Below are 18,853 nucleotides of genomic sequence, written 5' to 3'. Positions count from 1 at the left end.
GGTAGGGGCCAGGGTCTCCCTGAAAGCGCTGTAAACTCCTCTGTGTGTCTAGGGCTGCTTGCACAGTGTCCAAGGCCAGGTTAAAGGTAAAAGGCCAAGGTGTCCCCTGGCCTTTGAGAATTGGGGCTGAGGGTCTAGCGTTGGGGGAGATGCTGGTAGATTTCCAGCCAAAGCGAAGAAGCTTAAATCCAGAGTTGGTTGGAAAGCACAATTTCCATTCTGTGGAAAATTCCAAAATTTTGGGAAAAAATCAGTTCCAAATTGTAACAAAAAGCCAAAATTTCCAAACAAAAATGTTGATTGGGCAGCATCAAAGTGTTTTGTTTCAAGAAGGTCGACACGTTTGCTTTGGGCTTTTCTGTCTATTAAACTATTAAATAGATAAACATAAATCTAATAAAATAAAAGGAGTGTTTTGACCCCTGGCTGCACATGGCCTGGGCTTTAGCATGAGGGCAGCAGACAGTGGCAGGGGTGGCTGAGCCTCTCCACACCTGGGTTCAGTCCTTGCTCCACCACCAACTTACAATGTGATTTTGGATGAGCCTCTTCCGCTGTCCATGTGTCTCAACTGAGGCAGGTTTTGGAGACTGGATTCCCTGTGCTCTGAGATCTTTGCATGCAGGCAAGCAAAAGGTTAACCCAAAGAGGTGGCCATAGGCCATTGGCACGCTCCTGGGGCCAGCCTGGCCTGGCTGCTTGTACAGAGCAGGACCGAATCACAGCTCCCAAAGCAGATTCCTGGCCAGTGGGTAGCCGCCTGGATCCTCCACCCCTTCTCCTCTTCGTCCCAAGCATGAAGTCAGCTGCTCTGATGAGTAGAGCCGCCAAGCCCAGCTGGCTGGGAGCAGGGCCCTGCGCACCTGGGGATGAAGGAGTCTGCAGAAACAAAGGAGTCATCATCTGCTGGGGACGGAAATCGTTGGCTGTTAACTTTGGAAATATCCGGCGCCCTTTCTTCCGTCCAGTTAAAGGCAATTGCAGCCTGAACCAGGAGGCCTCTGGGGCCTATGAGTCAGGAGTGAGAGCATCTCCATGCCCAGGCAATGAGCGCAGAGGAAGGACCTTGGCCAGAGATGCTTGGATTCAGCTGGAGCTGAAACTAAAGCAATTCAGACTAGAGCTCAGGTGCCAGTTTGTACCCGTGAGGTAATTAACCAATGGAACAACTTCCCAGGGGCTGTGGTGGATTCTCCATCACAAGCAGTGTTAGATCTGCTCTAGTTGAGCCAGGGATTAGTTCAGGGACGTCCTGTGGCTGTGAGATAGAGGAATCAGACCAGCCTCTAGGGCACTCGAGTCCAGGCCCTGCTATCTCAGCCAACCTGGTGCAGAATCCTGGTCGCTCGTGTGCATACGGGCACATACCCACATGACGGCACATATGCCTACATGCACAAGCGCATGCATGCATCCTTCTGCACAAGCTTGCGCACACTCTTCTGTTAACAATTGTATTTCCCCTCCCCAGCCCAGTAAAAAAATGTGTGGAGAAAGGTAGGCATGAGAGGCAGGGCACCTGGGTTCTATGCCTGGCTCTGGAAGGGACCCTCTCATCTAATGACTCTCCAGGAGTCCTGACACCCACTTCAGTGCCCTGGACACTAGACCAGGCTGTCACACACACCGTCTCTCCTGACTGGGCCAGTGGCGTTTGAAATGTGGCCTGAGACAGACCCAATGAAACTCATGTCACCAAACAACCACCCCCTGCAGTTTGCTCCTGGAGGGATGGAGTGAAATGGGCTCTCCCTCTCCAGTCCCCCTGGGAGCTGGCTTCCCATGTCACCCGTGACCAACACAGAAGCTGACAGGTATACAAGCCTCCAGCCAGGCCCTTTGTGTGACCTCATGGCAGCATGGCCCCCAGGATACTTGCGTCAAGCGGGGGCAGTGCAAGGTCTAAGAGCGAGCGGCAAGGCTTAACGAGGAGCCTATTTTACATTCCAGGGGGATTTGCACCCCATAAACGTGAGCGATGGGCCGACTCTGACGGGAGTGGGGTAGGCATGCAGTGCTGGGGGCAGGTTCTGTAGCTTTGTTCTCCTGAGCCTGCTGGCCTGGGCTCTAGGATTGGGGGTGGGGTGGATGAGTGTTGTGCGGAAACCAGGCGAATATATGAGTGTGCATGTTGGGGGTGCATGAGCATGTGCGGGGGGAGGGGTGCATGTTGGGGTTGCGTGTGCATGTGGTGTGGGGGTGCATGAGTATGGATAGGGGCAGTCAGGCCTACACTAGCACTTCTTTGCCATTGTGGCTCCCCTGGTGTACTAGGGCTTGTGTATATGGCCAGTTAGTGGACAGCAAGTGGGCGTGCTGTAGCTTCACCCCCTGGCTGGCCATGCACTGGCTTGCTGTGTAAGCTTCTCTGCTGGCTCCCCTGGGCTGGCAGATCCTCAGGGCGATGCTGTTGCCCAGGCCCTCACCCTCCCCTCTGTCTCTGTGTCCCCCAGCTGCACCCCGACAGTGACCCCAACAATCCCGACCTGCACAGCCAGTTCATCCAGCTGAACCAGGCCTACCGGGTGCTGAGCAAGGAGGGCAGCAGGAGGCTCTATGACAGCCAGCGGGCCTGGCACGCAGCCTGGCCCACCACGGGCAGCAGCCCCAAGCACAGCCCCTTTGACTTCACAGACCTGGGACCCAGGCCTAGTACCAGGTAAGGACACCAGGGCCACAGCACAGGGCACAGAGGTGATGCTGCTGTAAGGGATCGGAGCCTGGTATCCCCCCACCTGCCAACGTGAATCAGACCAACCTCCAGCCCTCTCTACCCAGCTGCTCCCCCACCATGTCTGTGCCCCCTGATCCCACACTGGTTCTGAGCCAGTGAGGAGACCCAGGCTGGCACTGAAGCTCTAGAGCCCAAGCTGTGTTGAGCCCCTGCTAATCCTGTGTGGGTCTGAGCTGAGAAGGGCCAGCGCAGGGACCTCGGGCCAGCGCAGGGACCTCGGGCCAGCGCAGGGACCTCGGGCCAGCGCAGGGGTGCTGGGACCTGCGGCTGAAATGGGAGCAGCCGCCACTGACAAGCTGTTGAGCATCAAGCTGTCAGGAAGCTGCTAAACAGGAAAAGGCCACTTAGCCCATCCTGCCCTGGCCGCCCCCGCGCCCCATACCAGCTCGCCACTCACGCTAATGACCTGGCTCCGTAGCTTGCTCCACCTGGGCCGCTGTCTCCATAACACAATGGAGACCAGCCCCCTGCAAAGACTGGTTTGAGATATGATAGCTCACTGTCCTCCCAGTGCTGGCTCAGACCAAGGGGCCCATCTAGCCCTATAACCCCCACCCCCCGGATCAGACCAGGGGGCCCATCCAGCCTGGTAACCCCCATCCCCTGCATCAGACCAGGGAGCCCATGCAGCCCAGTAACCCCCACCCCCCAGATCAGACCAAGGGGCCCATCTAGCCCAGTATCCTGCCTGCCACCCTGGATCGGACTAGTGGGTCCATCTAGCCACATATCTGACCCACCCCAGATGGGGAAATGGGGTCTGTGGACTGCAAGGCTGGGTTGGCTGCACTGGCTGCTGAGTCCCCTGCAGCGGCCCCGGGCCCCCCAGAAGGGCTGGCAGCTCTCCAGGGTAGGGCCATCCCTGCAGCTCGCATGCCATCACCTAGGCATTGCTGGGGGGAGGTGTCAGGGGAGTGAGTGAGTGTGACCCCAGCAGACACACTGTGAAGCGAGTGCTCCCAGCTGGCGCAGGGGTCCCCAGGCTGGGACATCCCTCCCTGCATCTCCCAGCCCTGGGAAGAGACGGTTCCAGAGGGGCTGCGTGTACCGGGGCAGGGCCATTCTCTGGGGCAGCCCAGAGCACCCTGGGCCCTTGGACCCTGCGTGGAGGAGCAGGACAGCTGTGCTGGGTCTCGCAGGCCGCCAGAGCAAGGCATCCCTATCAGCACCGCAAGGGATGCATGGCCCTGATACTTCGGGAATTTCATAAGTGACTGGTCCAAAGGGCAGATAGAAGCCAAGAGTCCTGACTCCCGGCCCCCTGCCCTGAGCCTGCGGCTCGATCCTTGGGAGAGATCCCAGGAGTCCTGTCCAGGGCCAGCAGTCCCCTGGGGTCAGACCCTTCCCCCCAACGCAGCCCCCATCAGTGCCTCTTTGTCTCCCAGTAGCCGAGGGCCTGACGAGAACATGCGCTACTGGGAGCAGTTCCATACTCACCATGCCAAGACCTTCTCAGGCACCCAGGCCAAGCAGAGGCAACACTGGAACCGGCAGCTCTTCGGCTACTGCCTCCTCCTTATGCTGGCCAGCATGGCTGCCCACTACGTGGCCTACAGGTATGGGGGGCAAGGAGTTGGTGGGGCACTGCATGACAGCCTGCCTGGGAGAGGGCTAGGGGCCTTCAGAGTGCCATCCCCCGCCCGAGGGCAGGGTCATCCTCTACAGTCTATCCCCTCCCCACCCCGAGGGCAGGGTCGTCCCATACGCTACACAGTGTCCCCCCCAAGAGCAGAGTCATTGCCTCCAGTCAATTCCCCCCCAGGACTCTGGTCTTAGCAGTTCACTCCTCCACCCTTGGAAGAGACCATTGCTCAGGCTGTGCCCTCACTCTTAGGGGTTGTTCCCCAAGAGCCAATAGAAATGCCCCTTTCCCCAGATACCTCTCCCAGTGCCTGGAGATAGTCCCTGGGCCCACACGTGGGGCATGGATCCACAGTGGGATGGGAGGAATGGGCTTCAGGGAAGGGGCAGCTGGTATAAAGTGTCCTTCCCAGGACTGGGACAGCCCCTCCCCTCCATCCCAGGAGTCCTGCCTCCACTGACTGCTGGCCCCTCTCTGTGCCTCAGTTTCTCCATCTGTAGAATGGGGGCACTGACACCCATAACCCTGGCATGGCAGATCAGCACCAGCATGCACCCTCAGAGTCCTAGCACTGACAGAGTTATAGAAAACTCGGCCAGGGGTGGGGTGTTGTCCTGACCCTTGCTCTGGTTGTGGGGTGAAGTCTTGGTCTCATTGCGTTTCCTAGAAGCCATCTGGTGCTGTCTTGACTGGCCTCTAGCCCGCTCTGTGCCATCCCAGCATGCCTCTGTAGGGAGACCCGGGGTCAAAGGGTCTGGAGTTGTGCTGGGTGTGGTTGGGGGCCTCTGTGCCATCCCTGCACCATAATGTCCCCACCCCCACCAGCCCAAGCCCCCTCTAATCTCAGTATCTCCCCATCCATGCCCACTAGTGCAAGCCTCCCGTGATCTCGGCCTCCCATGTGGCCGGCCTTCCCACTCACATCCCCACAGGCCCCCATGTCTCTCTCATGATCTCAGACTCCCACATGGCCAGTGTCACTCTTTACATCTACACACACACCAGTCCACGTCCCTCCCTTTCCCCCACAATCTCAGCAGCACTCCTGGCACCCCAGCCCAGCTTCCCATTGTCCAGCACAGCTGGGTGCACATCTGTAAGGCATTATACGTCTGAGTGGCTCTTGCAGCGCAGCGAGCCAAGGAATGTGGGAGCCAACAACGTGGTTTCTCATAACCCGAACACCAGCCAGGGCCCTGTCCCCTGGAGGAGCCAATGTCCCAGGGCATCTGCTGACACTTGGAGCAGCTCTCCCCGTGCCCTCGAGGCATGGAGCGTATGCCAGCTGCCCTAGGGAGGCATCGAGGTCACCCTTCCCAAGAATGTGGATCCTGCTAGAAATATCAGCATCTGCCCAGCTGCCCGGGGCTTCCATCAGGGCCTTTTGTTTCTTATTAATGTTTTAGCACATTGGTGAGTCCATAATTGAACAGTGAACAGCTGCCAGGCTGGGGGGCAGGGCCTAGATTGCCACACTGAGGGAGCTAGATAACTGTGTGGAGTGGGGCCAGTCTGGGAATCTAGGTCACTGGGCGGTGGGGGGCAGTCCGGGAATCTAGATCACTGTGTGGAGTGGGGGCAGTCCGGGAATCTAGGTCACTGGGGGGGGAGGGGAGTCCGGGAATCTAGATCACTATACTGGGTGGCAGTCTGGGACTCCAGATCACTATGGTTGGGGGCAATCTGGGAATCTAGTTCACTGTGGTGGGGGGTAGTCCGGGAATCCAGAACACAGCACTAGAAGGGGGCCAGTCTGAGACTCTAGATCATAGTACTGAAGGCGGTACCAATCTTGGGGGTCTAGATCATAATGTGGGACAGTGTGCCAGTCTGGGAGGGTGTAGATCACAGAATTAGAGGGGATGCCAATCTTGAGGAGTCTAGATCACTGTTATTCACAGCCACCACGGTAGGCACCCTTACTCAAGGCAGTCCCTTGCTGTTGAGTGTGAATTTAGTGCTGGCGGGATGGTGCACAGATCAGGGGTTTATGAATGCAGTGAGGACAGCAGCTCCAGCGCCATCTTCCCACCCCTCCCCACAGACCTTCCTGGGCGCAGGCAAAGGGGGATTCATTCTCTTTGGGGCCTGATCCCAGGATTCACGGCAGGCAGTGGGGGGGGGAAAAATCAGAGCCTAATGTGGGCTCTGCTCAGGCCTGCCACTCACTCGCCAGACTGGAAAGGATGTGAGTCACAGTGGATGGGAGTACATACGCAGATAGCCACACGTACACAGACATACAGTCATGCGCACTCCACCCATGCCGGATGCATCCCCTGGTGAGTTCCTAGTCTCTGGCCTCATGCTACAAGGGGCCATATTGGCATCAGGGTCCCCCTTTCTGGGATGGGAGTGGGGACCCAGCCCCTCATGCATGGCACAGACTCCCTGGCATCCTGACTTCCAGCCCCACCTATGCTCTAAGCCAGGGGTGGGCAAACTTTTTGGCCCGAAGGCCACATTGGGAAATAGAAATTGTATGGCGGGCCATGAATGCTCACAAAATTGGGGTTGGGATACGGGAGAGGGCTCCGGGTTGGGGTGCAGGAGGAGGATCAGGGCTGGGGCAGGGGGTTGGGACGTGGGCAGAGGCTCAGGGGTGCAGGCTCCTAGCAGCACTTACCTCAAGCGGCTCCCAGAAGCAGTGGCATCTCCCGTCTCTAGCTCCTATGCGGAGGCGCAGCCAGGTGGCTCTGCTCACTGCCCTGTCCGCAGGCACCATCCCTGCAGCTCCCATTGGAGCGCGTAGGAGCTGGAGTGGGGCCATGCTGCGGCTTCTGGGAGCCGCATGGTGTGGCCCCGACCTAGTGCCCCGGCCCAAGCAGGGCCGAGCCGCGTGGTGCGGTCCCTGACCCAGCGCCCTGGCCGGAGCAGGGCCGGGCCGCATTGTGCAGCTCACAGGTCGGCTTAAAATGGCTCGCGGGCCGGATCTGGCCCGCAGGCCATAGTTTGCCCACCCCTGCTCTAAGCTCTAGCCACCATTCCTCTTCCAGAGCTAGGAACAGAACTCCTGCATCCTGACTCCAAGCCCGTCCTGCTCTAACCACTAGGCATCATAGAGATGTAGACAGAAAGGAAGCTCGAGAGGTCATCAAGTCGAGCCCCCTAGCCTGAGGCAGGACCAAGTAAACCTTGACCATCCCTGATAGATGTTTGTCCTACCAGTTCCTAAAAACTTCCAAAGATGGGGATTCCGCAACCTCTCTTGGAAGCCTGTTCTAGCTTAACTATCCTTAGAGTTAGAAAGTTCTTCCTCCTGCCTATCCTAAATCTCCCTTGCTGCAGATCAAGCCCATTGCAGCTTCTCCTACCTTCAGGGGCCATGGAGAACAGTTGATCCCCGTCCTCTTTGTAGCAGCCCGTAACATATTGGAAGACTGTTAGCAGGTCCCCTCAGTCTTTTCTCATGACTAAACAAGCCCAGTGTTTTTAACTTTTCCTCTTAGGTCAGGGTTTCTAAACCTTTCAGCATTTTCGTTGCTCTGCTCTGGACTCTCTCCAGTTTGTCCACATCTTTCCTAAACTGTACTGCCCAGAACCGGACACAGTTCTCCAGCTGAGGCCTCCTCAGTGCCAAGCAGAGCAAGACAGTTACACCCCCCCACACACACCCCATATCTTACATACAACACTGCTGTTAATACACCCCAGAATGATATTTGCCTTTTTTTGCAACAGCATCGCATTGTTGACTTATATTCTATTTGTGCTCCACTATCACCATTGCTGCAGTATGACCACCAGCCAGTTCTTCCTTATTTTGTAGTTGGGCATTTCATTTTTCCTTCCTACGTGCAGTGCTTTGCACTTGTCTTTACTGAATTTCATTCTGTTGATTTCAGACCAATTCTCAATTTGTAATTTTAATCCCCCTCCCAGCTGGGGGTCATCCACAAATGTAATAAGCATGCTCTCCACTCCACTATCCAAGTCCTCACTCACCTCCCAGAGCCAGGAATGGAACCCAGGAGTCCTAACTCCCAGCGCTCCCTGCTGTAACCCACTAGACCCCTCTCCCCTCCCAGAGCCAGGTGTCCTGACTCCCAGCTCTTCATTTTTTTCCTGCAGCCCATGATGCCTGAGAAATTGGGCATGGGCAGGGGTCCTTGAATCCCTGTGGTGCCCCTCTATGGGTCAAGGCCTTTCAGACCTACGCGAGTGTGTTTCATTGAATTAGGGCCAATTAGGGTGTTCATCCTTCCCTTGGCAACAGGGATCAGAGCTACTGGGGAGGGCAGCAGCAGCAGTGCCCAGGCTGGGAACTGGCACAGCTATGCACTGTTCGATAGCAGTAGGCAGCAGCCAAGCAAGGCCCCCCAAGCAAGGAGACAGACATGGCTCTGTCAGGGAGGGAGACTTAGGTGCATGCCCCGTGACATGAACCCCAGCAGGGGCACCGTTGGGTCTGCTCCTGCACTCAATTACACACTTGTAACCTCAGCCTCTCCAGCTTCCCAGCTGAATCCTCCTGGGGTGGAGGTAATTAATTGACTCCCTGCAGGGAGCATTCAGGAAAGGGGGTGGGGTCTAATGGTCAGAGCAAGGGGGCTGGGCAACAGGACTCCTGGGTTCTGTCCCAGCAGTCTCTCTGGCCTCAAGCACATCACTGCCCATCTGTGCCTGTTGGTTCTGCTAACCCATCGGTAGCTCTGACTGCATCTGTGTTTTACCAAGTGTGTGTGTGTCCCTACTGGAATCAGTCTCTGGAGCCCAGCTCGGGGAGACCCGACTGGAGCCTACCTGTGCCATCCAGTTAATGCTCTGCCTGTGTGTGGGAGGCAGAGGTTTGCTTGGCCTGTGTGTGCTCTGTCCTTCCAGGCCACCATTGTTCTGTGTTGCTCTGTCAAGCACCCGCCTAGGGTGACCAGATGTCCTGATTTTATAGGGACAGTCCTGATTTTTGGGTCTTTTTCATATATAGACTCCTATTACCCCCCACCCCCGTCCTGATTTTTCACACTTGCTGTCTGGTCACCCTACACCCGCCTGTCTGTTTTGACATAGGCTCCTACAACACAGACGGTTATTAAGATACCATGAAAGGGAGCCGAGCTGCAGGATTGGACCCTGAGAGACCAGGAGATGGAGAATCCCCCTCTTTAGACCCTCCTCCCCACTCCCCAAGAGACTAAGGCAGGACTGATCCCTGCAGCAGCGTTGTCAGGTTTGCTTTAGCCCTGTCCCAGCTCTCTGGAGGCTGGACTCCCCCGGGTGAAGGGGCTGTGCCGAATGCACACCCAGCACCGATGGACAAAGCACCATGTGTTTGCGGGGGAGCCAGGGCACAAGGGAAGGGGCTGCGGCCTGCCTCATCAGCAGCTGGAGCATCACCCCCATCCTCATTTCCCTGTAACTCCAGGCTCCCAGCAAACAAGATCTGGTGTCATTTGTTAGGGAAATAGCACATGAGGCAAGAGAGACTCATCAGCCTGTCCCTGCTCCGGGAACTCACACAGCAATCAGTGCAGTGACACGCAGGCTTGGTACAACTCCCCCAGCCTCTGTAGAGGGCGCGGAGACGTGCCATGCATGCCAAGTGACCAGGAGCAGGGGAGGCACAGCAAGGGAACGGGCAGGAGTTGTGTCTGGGGCTGTGAGAAGCCTTCAGATGGCTCATTGGAATGGGCCTAGCCAAATCCTGCTCTGTCAAATAGGAAAGGCACAGTCCTGTGGTTAAGGAGCAGGGCTCTGGCTCAGGACACCTGGGTTCTGTTCTGGGCTCTGCCACTGTCTCCTGGGTGGCCTTGGGCAAGTCACTTCCCCTCTCTGGGGCTCAGTTTCCCCATCCGTAAAATGGGGATAATGATCCTTCGTCTATTTAGATAGTGAGCTCCTCAGGGCAGGGACTGTCCCTGTGTCTGAACAGCGCCTGGCACTGTGGGGGTCCTGATCTCAATTCAGGTCTGTACAGCACCTGGCATAGTGGAACCCTGATCTTGGTCAAGGCCTCTAAAGTACTACTGTAATGCAGATCATATTAACAGAGGGTATGAAAAGCATGCTAGCACTCAGAGGCCCCAGCTGAGATCAGACCCTTATTGTGCCAGGCGCTAAAGAGAGATCAGGGCCCTGCTATGCTGGGTACTGCACAGATACACCATGAAAGACAGTCCCTGCTCCAGACAACTCACAGTCTAAACAGCCCAAGGGTGGGAGGGAAAACTGAGGCACCGTGATGTCCCAGAGCCAGGAATAGAACTCAGGAGTTCTGAGTCAGACCCCCCCTTTGGGCTTTAAACTCTCTGAAATGTCCCTGTGACTGGGTGAGGATCCCTTAAACACAATTCTACATGGCGCTGCCCTTGCATTGTCAGTAACACACCTGTGTCACAGCAGGTGCACGCTGCCCTGAGCTCCATCCATTAGCAGCTCCACACGAAGACCAAGAGGCACCTAGGTCACAGTGTGTAAGTTCACAGAGAGAAACCCCAGCTCTTTAGCTCAGCGGACTTAGGCCTGGTAGAACCAGTGGATGGAAGTTAGGTTCTTCCTTGAGTAGATGCAGCCATGTATTCCACACACGCCGGAGCTGGAGAATTTTGCCTAGCAGTACCCGTAGGGGCGGTGCTCACACCTCATGGTTGTAGCCCTGAGCCTGGCTATATGAGGTGGCTCTGCCCTGACACCCCCTCAGTTCCTTCTCAGTGCCTGTGGCTGGTGTCGGAGCTCTGTGTGGTTATCACGTCATTTGTCTGAGTGTTTTCTCTTTATGTATATAGTTGTTAGATAGTTAGCAATACCTGAGATCGTATTAGTTACCTAAGAGTTAGATACTTGTTGTCCTGTGGGATGCCCTCACTATGGTTCAAGCCCTGTCCATCATGGGGAGACGGGGGGAGGGGGGGGACGATCCCCACACAAGGGGCTTGTTGTGATGAGGCAAGGGACATGCTCAGGAGAGATGCTCTGTTTGTAAGTTGATTACCAAAATAATCCCTATGGCTAGAGACTTACCTCTGAAGCAGCATCTTCTCGAGTAGGCCCTGAGGCTTCTTTCGGCACGGAGGCCCGCATCTGATGGCGGTGACCTTCGTACTCAGTGAACGAGCCTGGTCCTTCTGCACTGCAGACTATGGAGTTGAAATCAGTGCCAGGCCCAGCCCCAAGGAGCATTAATGAACCCCTCACTGCCGACATTGTTTTGTCGGCAGATCCTGTCTTCTACTTCAGTTCCTCCGCTGACCTCAGTACCAATGCCTTCCCCAGGGTGGGTGCCACATATTTGGTACAGGCTATGCTGATTCCTCATTGGCACAGGAACTGCTTTCCAGTTGAGCTACAGACAAGTCTGTGTGCCCCATCGGGACTGGCTCCACTGCTGTCACTGGCCACCAGGGACTCTTCGGGATCCATGTTGGAGTCCTCCTCCCAGTCTTCGTTGCCTGATTGGCGCCACAGACCATTCTCAGACTAGTATCGATACAGAGATCGACACTCTCTGCATAGTCGGGACAGGGGCTCCTGGCCCGGTGCTAACTGGCCACCAGTGCTTTATCTGAACACACTGTGGCTTCCTGGTCCCAGAGATCACATTCTCCATCCCACTCCAGAGCAAGATCACCGGTCCCCTTGGTGGCTAATGTTGGTGACCCACCACAAGCTCAAACAATGGTTGAGCCTCCTCCCTAGGGGCCTCCAGATTTGTCTCATCTGGGCCCAACAGTTCAGCAACAGGATTTGTTCCTGGTGCTCTTGACAGTTTTTATCCTCTCCTGATGATTTGATGGTACCAGGTTCCTCTTCTCCTTTGGTGCCCGAGGATTTCAAGGTATACCAGGGCCTTTTGTGATTGCTTCTTTAGGCATCCAGGCAGAATTTTTACAGGAGAATACGCAGAAGTTGCTCGACATTCTCTGACCATCTGCTCTGATGAGTGTAGCCCTCCCTATTAATGACACTCTCCTGGAGCCTGCAAAGGCCCTCTGTAACACTCTGGCCTCAGTGCTGTCCATAGCGGAGTGTTCAGAGAACCACTATTTTGTCCCTCAGCAAAGTTTTGAGGGTTTCTATTCTCACGCTGTCTCTAATTCTTGTCATTCGCCGCAATCACAATACTTGGCTCGGCAGGGTAAGCATAAATCTGCTCTCAAGGAAATGGAGTCAAAGAAGATGGACTTGATGGGGAGAAAGATTTATACCTCCTCTTCCCTGAAAATGCGTATCACACACCAATAGGTGTTGCTATCCAAATATGACTTTGTTAATCCAATGGCCATGTCTGAATTTGCAGATAAGTTGCCAGAAGCCCCCAGACAAGAGTTTAGAGCTTTTATGGCTGAAGGCTGTTCGGTGGCCAAGACGTCTCTTCATTCAGTGTTGGACGCGGCAGATTCATCAGTCAGAATTGTGGCCTCAGCTGTGACCATGAGGAGGGTGTCATGACTGCAAAGCTCAGGCATTGCTTCTGATGTGCAGAGTATTGAGGACCTGCCCTTTGATAGTCGAGTACTATTCTCAGAAAAGACTGACAAGACTTTGCAGTCTTTTAAAGATTCACAAGCCACACTGCGTTCTTTAGGGTTGTAAACTCCAGCAGTCCAGAGGCACCATTATGGCAGTCAGCAGCAGCAGTATCTCTCACAGTGCTTCATTGGGAAGTCCTTCTTTCCCCCAGGGAAACAGGGCTACCCTAGAAAAGGTCATAGATCCTGGAGGCAAAGGCCTTCTGGTTCTGGTCTCAGCCCATTGACTTGTTTCCCTCCCATGGGTGGGGGTGAGGTTCAGCAGGGAGGTCTGGGTATGGGGCAGTCCGGATGCACAGGAGTTGAGCAAACAGGGGAGCAGCTCCCCATACAGTGACCCTTCTCCCTGCAGCTGAGGAGTGATGAAGTGCGGAGCTTCCTATAGCTAGGGAACTTTCTGTGGGTAGGTCTGACCTGGACCTGGCCGCGGCCGCTCATTGCAGGAGAAGAGGAAGCTCTGCCCTCCCCCAGCCCAGCTGGGACTAGAAGCTGAGCCTGGCACAAAGTAGGAACCACCAGCCGGATCGTCCCCAGCCAAGACCTCCCCACAGTGATTTACCTTTCCATCAGCTGCTTTGGAACCCAAAATGACGTGCCCACACTGCTGGAGAGGAGAACTCTTGGGGCTTCCCTTTGCTTCCCCACAGAAAATGATGGGAAGTCTGCAAGGGACATGAATTCTGCATGTGTGCGGTGGTGCAGAATTCCCCCAGGAATAATGCAGGTGGTCGATTTTTCCAGATTGTGTCTTCACCCTCTCCAAATGTGGCTGAAGTCAGTCTTTCATCTGAACCATCATCCCTTGGATAACTGGATTCTTTATGTGGGTGAACAGTTCAGGACAACATATGCCAGGGTGTTCCTTTCGCTCGATCCCCACCAACCAGGATGGTTATCACTGACGTCTCTGAGTAGACTGGGGAGCACATCTGGGTCGTTTAAAGTTCAGGGCCTGTGGTTGAAACAGGAAGCTTCACTGCATATCAACACTGTGGAGCTTCAGGCCATCACACTTTCCAAGATTACATTAAAAGCGCAGTGGTTCACACACTCACCGACAATATCACCATGATGTACTATGAACAGACGTGGGGGAGAACATGCAAAAGGCCTGTGTCAGGATCAGGCTCTGGCAGTTTTGCACTGGGAGGAGCATTATTCCGGTGACCAATCATTTACCCAGGGTCCAGAATCAACTCGCAAATCACCTCAGCAGGAATTTTTCCCTGTGACACAAATGGTCCCTGAAGCCCAGTGTCCTGTGGTCTGTCTTTGCAGCTTGGGGCATCCCAGCAATCAACCCGTTTCCCATGAGAGACAAGAAGAAATACCAACTGTTTTGATCTCGAGGGGGTCTAAGCCCAGACTTCCTGGCCGACGCTTTTTGCCTGAGTTAGTATTCGGCACTCCTGTATGCTTTCCCTCTGATTCCAATCATCCCACAGGTCGTCGTCAAACTGAAATTGGACTGTGCCAAGCTCATCCTCATTGCTCCGGCCTGGCAGAGACAAACTCGGTTCTCCGACCTTCTTGTGTTATCAGTTTGGCCTCCCATATCCCTTCCTTTCCATCCCGACTGCTTGACTCAGCATCACGGTCAGATTTTCCATCCCACACTCAGATCTCTCCACCTCATTGCATGGCTGCTCTGTGGTTAAATGAGAAAGAAGAACAAGGTTTGGAGGCTGTTTGACAAGTTCTACTCAATAGAAGGAAGCTCTCTCCGAATGGCCGATTTGGCCAAATGGATGTTGTTGTTTTTAATATGATCGTTGGCCTGCAGAGTTCAACCAAAGGTGGCTGGTATCCAGGACATCTTGGAGTATTTGTTACATCTTCAGTCCTCAGGTCTCCTACTTAGCTCATTGAGGGTGGATCTGGCTGTGATTTCAGCATTTCATCCACCCATCCATGGGAGGTTAGTATTTTCTAATACCATGGTAACAAGATTCTTGAAAGGATCCTTTGTCTCTACTCACCATTGAGAGAACCAGTTCCTTTGTGGTACCTTACTATGGTCTTAGTGGCTCCGATGGGACATCCATTCAAGCCTCTGGCATCATCTTCTTTTTCTCTTTTGTGTCAAAAAACTGCATTCCTGGTGGCAATAGCATCTGCGAGGAGAGAGAGAGTCGCAGGCTTTGATGGCAGAGTCTCCTTACACACAATCCTCCAAAGACAAAGTGACCTCGTGGCCGCACCCTACGTTTTTAATCTAAAGTGGTTTCTCAATTTCATTTCAAGCAGGTGGTGTATTTACCTGTGTTCTTTCTTATGCCGCATTCAACCCTGGTGGAGCAGCATCTTCACACGGATGTCAGGCGATGTCTAGCATTTTACCTGGACAGGGCTAAACCTTTTCATGCTTCGCTTTGCCTGTTTGTGTTGTATGCAGACGGAAGGAAGGGACAAGCAATCGCTTCGCAGACGATCTCTAGGGGATTAACTTCCTATATCAGGACAGCATACGGCTGATTGTGCCTCCACAAGGCTGTGAGCTCATTCTGCAAGAGCGCAGGCTATGGCGATGACGTTTTTAAGTGATTTAATATTGGTCATCTGCAGGGCTGCCACTTGGTCATCTGGACATTTGCCTACGAAACATTATGACACCTGCAGCATCCAGAGTAGATGTAAGCTTTGGGAAGGCAGTTCTGCAATCCTTGTTTAAAATAGATTCCAAGCCCCACCTCATGCAAATCTTGCTTGAGTCTCACCTCCTTGGAATACATGGTTGCATCTACTCAAAGTAGTAAACATGATTACTTACCTGTGTTGTGAGCATCCTTCGAGATGTGACGCAGACGTGTATTCAACAACCCACCTCCGTCCCCTCTGCCTCGAACTCTATGCTCTTGATGTTCAGCATGAAGGAACTGAAGGGGATCGGGCCTTAGATAGCCAGAGGTGGGCTACAGCCATGAGGTGCGAGCGCACCCCTACAGGTACTGCTAGGCAAAATTCTCCAGCTCCAGTGCACTGGGCGTGCACACACCTATATGAAATACACGTCCACGTCACATCTTCAACAACAACAGTAACAACACAGGTAAGTAACTGCTTTGTCTTAGTGGACAACCAGTTGAACATGAGCTCCTGGTGTGATGCTGTAGCCAAAAGGGCCAATGCAATCCTTGGCTGTATAAACAGGGGAGTAGTGAGCAGGAGCAGGGAGGTGATTTTACCTCCCTAGACGGCATTGGCGAGACCCATCCCGGAATGGTGCGTCCAGTTGTGGAGTGCATGTTTTAAAAAGGATGTTGAAAAACTGGAGAGGGTGCAGAAAAGAGCCAGAGAAATTATCAGAGGGCTGGAGAAAATGCCTGACAGCGAGAGATCTGGGGAACTCAATCCCTTTAGCTTCTCCAAAAGGAGATCAAGAGGTGATTTGATCACTGTGTGTAAGTAACTTCACAGAGAGAAAACACCAAGAACTAAAGGGCTCTTGAGCCTAGTGGAGCGAGAACCAGTGGCTGGGAGGTAAAGCCAGACATTTGAATGAGAAACAAGTTTTCACAGTGAGGGTGATTAACCATTGGAACAAACTCCCAAGAGAAGGGGGAGGGTGGATTCTCCATCTCTCAGTGTCTTCAGATCCAGCCTGGTGCCTTGCTGGAAGATGCCGTAATCAGACACAAGTGACTGGGCTCAATCCTGGGGTAACTGGGTGACACTCTCTGGCCTGTCCTATACAGGAGGTCAGACTGGATCAAGGGTAGGCAACCTATGGCACGCACGCCAAAGGTGGCACACGACCTGATTTTCAGTGGCACTCACACTGACCTGGTCCTGCCACCGGTCCAGGGGGGCTCTGCATTTTAGTTTAATTTTAAATGAAGCTTCTTAAACATTTTAAAAACCTTATTTACTTTACATACAACAATAGTTTAGTTATATATTATAGACTTATAGAAAGAGACCTTCTAAAAATGTATCACTGTGTAGAGGGGCAGACTCACCCCTGCAGCACCTCCTGCTGGTGACTCTGGGAATTAGCTCAATCCAGCCATCAGAGCACCCTCTGCAGGCTGGTGATCCACCTGTCCTCTGGCCCGTGTCCCTTCCAGACCCCAGTGCCCTTGTATCTGGGGTGCTGCCCCCTGGCAGTACCCCTCAGTACTAGGGTCTCCCCTCCCCAGGGAACCCCCACCCATTATCCCTACCTCACCTCAGAATAAGGCCACTGCCAGTCAGCAACTAGCCCCCACTCCCTGGGACAAACTGCAGTATAGGCCACTCATCATTAGCAAGGTTGGGTTTGGACCTGCTGCCTTGGCCTAGCCCTGGGCTGCCCTCTGCAACCCCCAGTACCCCTTGGCCTTCTCCTAGGCTACAGCCTGGGGCTTTCCAGGCTGGTACTCCCCAGCTCCTCAGCCTTTCCCCAGCCCTGCTCTACTACAGGTACCCTGTCTCTCGCTCCCTGCAGCCAAGCCCTTCTCCCTCTGAAAGCAGAGAGAGACTGCTGGGCTCCTGGCTCCCAGCCTTTTTATACAGGCCAGCTGAGGCCTGATTGGGGCGTGGCCCAGCTGCAGCCACTTCCCCCAATCAGCCAGGGTTTTACCTTGCCCAGCCCTCTGCAGGGCTTTTCCAACACCTTCAGGGCCAGAGCAGGTGTTCACCCTGCTACGCACTGGCACGCGAAACCTTAAATTAGAGTGAATAAATGAAGACTCAGCACACCGCTTCTGAAAGGTTGCTGACCCCTGGACTAGATGATCTGATTGTCCCTTCTGGCCTTAAACTCTGTGGCTCTCTCAAACAGTATTGAGCAAACACAAAGCTGTGGGGCTGAGGTGATCATTCATGTGGATTGGGGTTTCTCTTTGTGTTTCCAACTGGTCCCAGTTCAGTACTGCTGCCCCTGGAATTGGCTCCCCTCTCTGGTTTACTCTTATGAGGTTGTTATTGGTACTGAAGTAGCAAAGAGGCCAGAGTTCCATTGTGCATATACGCGTGGACAGTCCCTGCCTCAAATTGCTCACATTCTGAGAGCTGCTCTCCAGGCAGGTCTTGGATCAGTTAAGAAACAGAAATAGTTATATTGGGAATGTCCCCTCCAGTGCAGGATGTGGCTCGGGGATGCCCACTCCAACACAGGACTTGGCTCAGGGATGCCCACTCCAGCACAGGACATAGATCGGGGGATGCCCACTCCAGTACAGGACGTGGCTCGGGGATGCTCACTCCAGCACAGGCCGTGGTTCGGGGATTCCCACTCCAGCACAGGACATGGATCGAGGGATTCCCACTCCAGTGTAGGATGTGAATCGGGGGACACCCCCTGCAGCAGAGGACGTGGATCGTGGGACGCCACCTCCAGCATAGGACGTGGATCATCGGATGCATCATCCGGTGCAGGACGTGGATCAGGGGATGCCCCCTGCAGCGCAGGTCGTGGATTGGGGGACGCCTCCTCCAGCACAGGACGTAGATCAGGGCACACCTCCTCCAGTGCAGGATGTGGATCGGGGGATGCCCTCCCCCAGGCCGGGGTCAGATCAGGGAAGGCCTCCCCGACCTTCCCAGGGCAGGATGCTGCTAGAGTCTCTTTGGTCAGAGGAAGTGCCTACACTGGGGTCACAGTGATTTCCCTGCAATGGTGCCAATCCCAGTCTGGTTAAGTGGTCTCCAGTCTGCACGCAGAGTAGCCTGTTAGTACGTGACAGCTAGACAGGGGAGTGTGAGCATCCAGGGGGATGCAGCTAGTCAGCCCCTCTTTACCCTGCTGAATTTGTCATCAGCAGTGGTAAGGCCAGAAGCGACCATGAGATCATCCAGTCTGGTGCCAGCGTGCCGCAGGCCAGAGAATCACACCCAGTTACCCCAGCACTACCCTAGTGACTTGTGTCTATCTAAAGCATCTTCCAGTCCCCCCAGCCCCCTGCCCGGCTCTAACCCACTCACTCCTACTCCCTCCTGGTGCTGAGGTGGGCTGGGAGCCAGGACTCCTGGGTTCTGTGCCCACCATTCCCCAGCTGGGGAGATAAATCCCCCCAGTCACCTCTGGCAAAGTGGGTCTTGTAGGCAGTGCGGACCAGGGGGAGCAGAGGCCTGGCTGGGGGTGGGTGCCCT

General features: G+C 54.5%; 1 protein-coding gene across 9 annotated transcripts in view; it reads left to right on the top strand.

Annotated features, from left to right (window-relative positions):
- DNAJC4 (DnaJ heat shock protein family (Hsp40) member C4) overlaps positions 1-18,853 on the top strand; it is a 74,881-nt gene that overhangs the window by 53,605 nt on the left and 2,423 nt on the right. For 5 of the 9 annotated variants that reach the window (XM_065552978.1, XM_065552976.1, XM_005305536.5 and 2 more), the window contains 2 exons: positions 2,454-2,659; positions 4,120-4,290. In XM_065552978.1, the coding sequence (XP_065409050.1) occupies positions 2,454-2,659; positions 4,120-4,290 (377 nt within the window). The remainder of the gene's footprint in view (positions 1-2,453; positions 2,660-4,119; positions 4,291-18,853) is intronic. The other 4 variants (XM_042849727.2, XM_065552974.1, XM_065552975.1 and 1 more) reach the window with 1 other exon arrangement.

Source organism: Chrysemys picta, chromosome 7, assembly GCF_011386835.1.
Source record: "Chrysemys picta bellii isolate R12L10 chromosome 7, ASM1138683v2, whole genome shotgun sequence".
In the NCBI taxonomy this organism is placed as follows: domain Eukaryota; kingdom Metazoa; phylum Chordata; order Testudines; family Emydidae; genus Chrysemys; species Chrysemys picta.
This window is presented reverse-complemented; position numbering and strand designations above follow the sequence as displayed.